The sequence below is a fragment of the Saccopteryx leptura genome, chromosome 3 (genome assembly GCF_036850995.1).
Source record: "Saccopteryx leptura isolate mSacLep1 chromosome 3, mSacLep1_pri_phased_curated, whole genome shotgun sequence".
Taxonomy (NCBI): Eukaryota; Metazoa; Chordata; class Mammalia; order Chiroptera; family Emballonuridae; genus Saccopteryx; species Saccopteryx leptura.
This window is the reverse complement of record NC_089505.1, coordinates 63802732-63811454: the sequence shown is the minus strand read 5'-3', so window position 1 is coordinate 63811454 and position 8723 is coordinate 63802732. Positions and strand designations below refer to the sequence as shown.

Genomic DNA, 8723 nt, shown 5'->3' with positions numbered 1-8723 from the left:
TTTACACCAACTCTGAGCGCTGGCGGGCTCACTATGGCAACAGACCACGCCCACATAGCTGGTTGAGCTTGCGCAGGCGCCCACGGAAGTGGACTGCAGGAAGCGGAAATCCCGCCTTTCTTGCGCTCTCTCTTCGGACGCCGGAGCAAGGTGGAGAAAACCGTGCTGTTCCGATAGCGCAGTCACCACCACCATGTGAGACCCGCGAGGCTTAAACGGCGGGAGTGGGTTGAGGGTGTAAATTTGCCTACTAATTAGAGAAAAGGGATGAGTAGAGCGGACGGCGGAGGCGGGGTATTTAGGGGTCAGGTGGAGTACTTCTCTCGTGTTGAATTTGAGAACGGGCGTGGGGCTTTTTGACGACTCCCGAGTTTGCGAGAGGAAGCACCTCTTGTCAGATAACGGGCTGGCGGCTTTCCCAAATAGTCTTATTGAAATGAATTTTAAGTGGGGTCGATTTTCCGAATAAAGAATTTGGGAGAGAAGAGTAGTGTGGACTTTAAGGAATAATGATATAAGATGGATATAAGATAATTTGAGATGAAGACGATGGTTCGCTACACTTCCGGATAATGAGACACAGGAATGATTTTACTGTCCGTTAATCACTTATTAAGTGTGTATGTACCAGACACTGCTTTAGATACATGGGATGTATCAGTGAATATCCCTCAAGAAAAGCCCTGTGCTGCAGCTTATGGAGCGGGAAGAGGCAGGTGGTTAATGTAATGGTAATAAGCAGGTAAAGTATATGGTGTGTTAGGTGACCAGGGCTATGAATAAAGAAATAAGAGCAAAGTAAAAACAGTGGCTAATGCTAGTTTTGAGAGACTAACTTAACTAGCACAGAAGGACACGTTGAGAGGGCAACATTTGAGTATTATACCTAAAGAAAGTGAGAACGAACCATAGAGATACCTGGGGAGACATCCAGCAGAGGAAAAGGCAAATGCAGAGGCCCAAGCTGAAAGTTTGCCTAATATCTTAACCACCAAGGAGGCCACTGGCTGGAACAGAGTGAAAGAAAGGGGTAGATGCAGGGCATGGTAAAAACTTTGGATTTTACTCTTTACACTAAGATGGGAGCCATGAGAAGGTTTTGAAGAGTGAGATGATGTGATCTAGGTCTTGGCACAACCCCGGGGACTGCTCTGTGGAGAACACTGTCAGGGAGTATGGTGGAGGTAGTGAGAACAGTAAGACTAGGAGAGAAATGGTAGAGGTTCAGGCCGTGGTAAGAGATGGTCAGATTCTGGACATATTTAGAGGCAAAGGACAGGATTTTCTGACATTGAATGTAGGATGTAAGAAAGAAAAAGAATCAAGTTGACATGAGACTTTTTGCTCAGAGGACTAGAAGGATGGAGTTACCATGGATGGAGATGAAGAAGGCTGTGGATAGAGTTAATTGAAGTTATTGGGCATTGTGGAGCTCAACCTAGGATGTGCAAGATTAGAAATCTATTAGGCATCCAAACGGTGATGCCAAGCGAGGAACAGGTGGGTGGGTGTGTTGGGGAGAGGTTGGAGAGACACTGAGTGTGAGGCCCACCCACACTCCAGCTCTGGGGTTTCTCACCTGTGGGTTCCTTACTTCCCCACTCAGGAGCCTCCTCAACAAGCCCAAGAGTGAGATGACACCGGAGGAGCTGCAGAAGAGGGAGGAGGAGGAATTTAACACGGGCCCACTCTCCGTGCTCACGCAGTCGGTCAAGAACAACACCCAGGTGCTCATCAACTGTCGCAACAACAAGAAGCTCTTGGGCCGTGTGAAGGCTTTTGACAGGTGAAGGTTTTATAACAGGGTCTTTGGAGGGGCTCTGTCCAGGCCTGGAGAAGCAGTCCCAGCTCCAATGCCAGGATGCTGGAGACCAGGTTTCTTAGAAGCCTGGAGAGTAAACACCTTAAAACCCGAGGTGTGACTGTCTCTTGCTACCCCCTCCCAGCCATGCAGTACAGTGATTATGGGCCTCTATTTAGGAACCAGTCTTCATGGTTTCATGTCCCAACGCTGCCTCTTTGACCTTTGACAAGTTACTATCTCGTCTGTACAGTGGCAGTAATCATAGTGATTGCAAAGATTCAGTGCCTTAATGCATGTAAAGTATAGTAAGTCACTAGAAGTACAGCATATTCTCAAACTAGTTATCATGTAATTAGAGCACACACTATGCTAGGTACTGTTTTAGGCTTTGGAGACACAGCAACGACTAGAATAAACATGGTTCCTAAACTCAGGGAGCTTGTTATAGGTAAGGAAGCTGACAGGAAGTGATCAATTTTATAGAGAAAAGTAAAGCCAGGTAATATGGAGTACTGAGAATGGGGTGCTATCCTATATGGTTATTCAGAGAGGCCCCATTTGAAGAGACAGCAGTGAACAGACCTGAATAAAATAAACAAGCAAGCTACGGTCTGTTTCAGCCACAGGGAACAGCAAGTGATTTTTGGCTCCGGGCTTCAGTTTCTTTATACTTCTCATAGAACAGTTGAGGACTAGATGATATGTATGAAGAGCACTTGACTCCATACCTAACACGTGGTAAATGCTCAATAAATATATAAGCTATAGCCTCTGGTTAGTGTTTGGGAAGTGCTTTCCTCACAGTAGTGTGCTGAGGCTTAATTCTGAAACATTTTGGCCACTAGCTATTATGTGACCACAAACAAGTCTTTCCCTCTGAACCCACTTTCCTCTTGAGTAAAATGAAAAGAACAACAGGAAGTACTGAGCACAAGGAAGCAGATAGACCTGGATTCAAACCCAGGCTCCACCACTTTCAAAATGTGTGACCTGGGGTGAGTCACGTCATCCACTGTGTTCAGTTTTTTTCTCTAGAGGTGGGAGTAACACTGGTGTTTACTTCCTGGGGGTCATATGCGTTAATTGATGGCTTAATGCTTAGAAGTGCCCTGGGCACATGGTGGGTGCTAAGTAGTTGGTGATGTGTACATATTTATTTACTTAATTGTTTTTATTTATTTATTTATTTATTTATTTATTTTTTGTATTTTTCTGAAGCTGGAAACGGGGAGGCAGTCGGACAGACTCCCGCATGCGCCCAACCGGGATCCACCCGGCATGCCCACCAGGGGGCGATGCTCTGCCCATCCGGGGCGTCGCTCTGTCGCGACCAAAGCCACTCTAGCGCCTGGGGCAGAGGCCAAGGAGCCATCCCCAGTGCCCGGGCCATCTTTTGCTCCAATGGAGCCTCGGCTGCGGGAGGGGAAGAAAGAGACAGAGAGGAAGGAGAGGGGGAGGGGTGGAGAAGCAGATGAGCGCCTCTCCTGTGTGCCCTGGCCAGGAATCGAACCCGGGACTTCTGCACGCCAGGCTGACGCTCTACTACTGAGTCAACCGGCCAGGGCTATTTATTTTCTTTTTAAGGTGATTCCTTTTCTTCTAGTTCTAACTCTGCTCCCATATCAATCTCCTACCTCTCTACCCTACCCAGCCTCCCAGCCTAGTATGTATCCTTCCATGTTTAACTTAGGGAATCCTTTATAGAATTGGTTACAGCTTTATTGAAGTATAATTGGCCTGTCATAATATTATAATTTTTTTTTTAAGTGAGAGGAGAGGTGATAGACAGATTCCTGCATGCGCCCTGACCAACATCTATCTGGCAAACCCCCCCGTCTGGGGCTGATGCTCACATCAGCCAAGCTATCCTCAGTGCCTGGGGCCACACCTGAACCAGTCAAGCCACTGGCTGCGGGAGGAGAAGTGAGATGGGGCAGAGGAAGAGGAGAGAAGCAGATGGTTGCTTCTCATGGGTGTCCTGGCCAGGGACCAAACCCAGGACATCTGCATGCCAGGCTGACATTATCTACTGAGCCAACCGGCCAAGACCAAAATCGATTGTTTTTAAAATAGAATCTTCCTTGTCCTCTTGTGTATATTGTTTTTCTCAGATGTCAGGGGTCTGAGGACATCACTGTAGTCAGCTGGAGTGTCCTCAGCTGCCTTATTTATTTACTTAATTATGTAAATGCTTTCTTGAGTAAGGCAAAATTTGAATGATACACAAGGCGCCCAATGAATAGCATATCTTTCCGCCCCCCATTCGTGATCCACGGGGACCCCACCATGGCTAATTTCTTAGGTCTCTTCCCAGAATATTACTTGAATATAATATCAGACATAAAAATAGAGGAGGGTGCAGCCCTGGCCGGTTGGCTCAGTGGTAGAGCATCGGCCTGGCGTGCGGGAGTCCTGGGTTCGATTCCTGGCCAGAGCACAAAGGAGAAGCACCCATCTGCTCCACCCCTCCCCCTCTCCTTCCTCTCTGTCTCTCTCTTCCCCTCCCTCAGCCAAGGCTCCATTGGAGCAAAGTTTGCCCGGGCACTGAGGCTGGCTCTGTGGCCTCTGTCTCAGGTGCTAGAATGGCTCTGATTGCGGCAGAGCGACGCCCCAAGATGGGCAGAGCATCGCCCCCTGGTGGGCATGCCGGGTGGATCCCAGTCGGGCGCATGCAGGAGTCTGTCTGACTGCCTCCCCGTTTCCAACTTCAGAAAAAGAAAAAAAAAATAGAGGAAGGTGCTCTTTAGTTTATTTATGTTTTATTTTTTAATGTTTATTTTGTTGATTTTAGATAGACAAAAGGAGAGACAGGATCATCAGTCTGTTCCTTATGTGTCCTGACCAGGGATTGAACCAGCAACATCTGTGCTTCGGGATAATGCTCTTAACCAACAGAGCTATCCAGCCGGGGCTTTAGTTTTAAATAACTGCCAATGGCACAGCACACAGTTTTTGTTTTTTTCAGAGACAGAGAGAGAGTCAGAGAGAGGGATAGATGGGGACAGACAGACAGGAACGGAGAGAGATGAGAAGCATCAATCATTAGTTTTTTGTTGTGCATTGCGACACCTTAGTTGTTCATTGATTGCTTTCTCATATGTGCCTTGACCGCGGGCCTTCAGCAGACCGAGTAACCCCTCACTGGAGCCAGCGACCATGGGTCCAAGCTGGTGAGCTTTTTGCTCAAGCCAGATGAGCCCTTGCTCAAGCTGGCGACCTCGGGGTCTCGAACCTGGGTCCTTCTGCATCCTGGTCCAACGCTCTGTCCACTGCGCCACCTCCTTATCTGGCAACAGCACACAGTTTTTGACCTTGGCTTTTTCACTTAACAGTTCAATGAAAAGTTCCCATCTGGCTTGTCCCCAGTCACTCCATGACCACCAATCTCTAGGTGCCTTCCTAGGAGTCTGCAAGTACCAGCAAATGAGGGTTAGGCTCTGCCTACTCACACCCCTTTTTTTCTACAAAAGACACCATATTTTCCCATGTATAAGACACTCCCATATTTAAGACGCACCTTAATTTTGGGGCCTGAAGGTTGAAATAAATAATGTATTGCATAAAGTTATTGAAGTCAAGTTTTATTCATCATAAAATTCATACAACCCCTCATCACTGTCAAAACTCCCATCTATTAGCTTGTCTTCATCTGTGTCTGATGACGAATCAGTCTTCATGTACACTGTATTGCCTCATCCTCGGTTCCATCTATGGCATTTGAAATGCCACAACAACCACGGTATACAACACACCCAGTTCTTAGACCTCAAATTTTTTCAGAAAAGAGTGTGTCTTATACATGGGAAAATATAGTAGCTGCATGCATACTGTTCCCCACTTTGCCTTTTTCACTCAAGAGGGTCTCCTTGCCTGACCAGGTGGTGGCACAGTGGATAAAGCGTCAGACTGGGACGCGGAGGACCCAGGTTCGAGACCCCGAGGTCACCAGCTTGAGCCAAGGTCACTGGCTTGAGCAAGGGGTCACTTGGTCTGCTGTAGCCCCGGTCAAGGCACATATGAGAAAGCAATCAATGAACAACTAAGGCACTGCAACGAAGAATTGATGCTTCTCATCTCTCTCTCCTTCCTGTCTGTCCATATCTGTTCCTCTCTCTGTCTCTCTCTGTCTGTGCCACACAAAAAAACGAGGGTCTCCTCGAGGTTACTCCAAAGCAAGGCACAGAGCTTCCTCATTCTTTTTAATATTTTTTCTTACCATCTGGAGATATTCCCATATATCCTGTCCCTGCACCTTGCTTTAGTTTATCTTCATAGCAGTTACCACCTGACGGCATATTGCAGGTCCAGGTCTCTTCAGTTGCTCAGTGGCCTTGCCCCCTCGCTAGACTGCACACCCCATGAGGGCAGGGATAGTGTCTGCTTTCTCTAGTGTTTGTTGAGTGAGCTAATCTGTACTGTCTTTACATGTACCCACCCAGCACTCTGAGGACAGGGACAGAGCGGGACAAGTGGGAAGACCCTGTGCCGCCTTAGGGCCCCGGGCATCAAGGTGTCCAGAGAAGGGCTCCTGCTGGTGCCGCTGGGAGTGCTGGAGAGAGGCACGAGCAGAGCCGTCCTGTCTGCCTTAGCTCTGGTCCGGGCCCTCTGCTCAGCACTTTACAACAGTGCTGTGTTCCGTGAGGGTCTCCGTGTGAGAGAGGAGGCAGCTGAGGCGCAGAGGGACGGGGTCCTTCAGCCCCGCCTCCCCCTGAGGACTTGTGTGCTGCTGGAGGGGGAGGCAGCACCTTGGAGCAGAGGGTCCGTCAGGGCGGCTCCGTCACACCTGTGCTTCCCGCCCCCTGTCCCCACCAGGCACTGCAACATGGTGCTGGAGAACGTGAAGGAGATGTGGACCGAGGTCCCAAAGAGCGGTAAGGGCAAGAAGAAGTCCAAGCCAGTCAACAAGGACCGCTACATCTCTAAGATGTTCCTGCGCGGGGATTCGGTCATTGTTGTCCTGCGGAACCCGCTCATCGCTGGCAAGTAGGAGCGTTCTCCTGCCTTCAGAACTTGCTCCCCTGTCCCTCAGAGACCTGCCCTTTGACATGAGAACAATAAAATCCTCTGTTTTTTCTAATGGTATCTGTCTGTTCTCAGGGCCTTGTGCGCGTGGCCAATTTGAGGGAGGGAGGTGGCTGGGCATGGGGTAAGCACCGGGATCAGGACCTTGCTGAGCAGGTGTAGAGGCCCTTTCTCTGCCTCTTCCATGCCTCAGTTTCCCCATCTGAGGAGTGAATTGGTTGCACAAAGAGCTTTTGCTCTTTGCTGTTTTAATCATTTCTGGTTCTTATTACTCCATCTTTCCTGTCTCCCTGCTTCTCTCAGTGAGGCAGCCTCACTCAGGATTCCTTTTTGTCTTGTTTTCTATTTGTTCAGTCAAGGAGACATCCCTAAATACCTTCCATGTCCAGCTCTGTGTGGCAGTGCTGGGGACACATTAGTGTCAGGGACAGCCGTCGACCTGCCCTCATTGGAGGGATAAGATACATATTTAAAGCAGTCGGTACCCAAATATTGATGGCAGTTATGCTGTCACCTGCCGATCAGTTAGGATGCCAGCCCCCGGCTCTACTTGCTGTTCAGACTTCCTCCCAACAGCTCTGGGCAAACACTTGTTTATTACCTCCATTCCCAGAAGAAGGAACTGTGGCGTGGAGAAGTGGTGTCACTTTCCCAGGGACACCCATACAGGAAGTAGTGTTGCTGTGATTCAAACCCACCCTGCTCTGAGCCTGTGTCTCTACCCTGAGCTCTGCTATCCCTTACATAACAGCTTAATGACCATTGAAGGAAATCCTCTGACAAATGCAGGGAGGGAGAGGTAAGGAGAACCTTACTTACAGGCTTAAGGAAAACCCCTATTTTCCTCTGATTTGCACACATCACGCTCACCCCATTCCGATCTCAGTTCTGTCTCTGCCTGCCTCTCTGTCTCTGTTCTCAGAGGGGGGCTAACGCCAGGCAGTGCAGGTGTTCATAGGCCTGAGGTCAGGATCAGTGTCTGACAGCTGTGGCAGGCACAGCCTGAGTTACCCTGTGTGCCTGTTAGCAGCAGAGCTAGGGACTCTGCAGCAGGAAAGGGCCTGACACAGGGAGGCGTTGTGTGGCTATAAAGTCGCACATTTACTGGGTGGTCTCTTTGGAACACCATCTGTGGGGTAGATACTGGAGGCAGCTGAGGTCCAGAGGGCAATGACTTACTTGCCCAGGGTCACTCAGGAAACAAGGAAGCTGCTTTCAAACTCAGCCAGACCCTTGCAAGCCACAAGTCCTAATCTCCTAATCTGTAAAGTGGGGGTAGTGCTGCCACAAGCCTTCCCTGGGGAGTTGGTTCTTCTGTAAAACTAAGGACAGCACAAGCCCTGGAGTCACAGTCCTGTGTTCAAATGTTACCCGCTTGGCCCTGGCCAATTGGCTCAGTGGTAGAGTGTTGGCTCAACATGTGGATGTCCCGGGTTCAATTCCCAGTCAGGGCACACAGGAGAAGCGCCCATCTGCTTCTCCACCCCTCCCCTTCTCCTTCCTCTCTATCTCTCTCTTCCCCCTCCTGCAGCCAAAGCTCCATTGGAGCAAAGTTGGCCCTGGCACTGAGGATGGCTCCATGGCCTCCACCTCAGGCGCTAGAATGGCTCTGGTTGCAGCGGAGCACTGCCCCAGATGGGCAGAGCATTGGCATGCCGGGTGGATCTCGGTTGGGCACATGTGGGAGTCTATCTCTGCCTCCCTGCTTCTCACTTCAGAAAAATACAAAAAATAACATATGTGACCCGTTTTCCCTAGTTGTTGATTTGTCCTCCCTGGGAATAGGGGGATTTGGTTATCCTTTATTGCAGGGTGGTGGTGGCAAGATTCCAGCCCAGCACCCTGCTTGGCATCAGTCTGAGTTTCTATCCTCAGCTCTTCACCCACATCACTGCCC

General features: G+C 49.4%; 1 protein-coding gene across 1 annotated transcript; it reads left to right on the top strand.

Moving 5' to 3' along the window:
- Nucleotides 1-47: 47 nt before the first annotated feature.
- On the top strand, nucleotides 48-6881 carry SNRPD2 (small nuclear ribonucleoprotein D2 polypeptide). The gene is made up of 3 exons (XM_066373791.1): nucleotides 48-195; nucleotides 1607-1786; nucleotides 6617-6881. Coding segments are annotated over exons 1-3 (357 nt in total). The 5' UTR covers nucleotides 48-193; the 3' UTR covers nucleotides 6792-6881.
- Nucleotides 6882-8723: the final 1842 nt, after the last annotated feature.

Coding starts and splice junctions, on each gene's coding strand:
- SNRPD2 (XM_066373791.1), top strand. Junction 1,787..6,616: donor CGTGTGAAGGCTTTTGACAG/GTGAAGGTTTTA, acceptor TGTCCCCACCAG/GCACTGCAACATGGTGCTGG.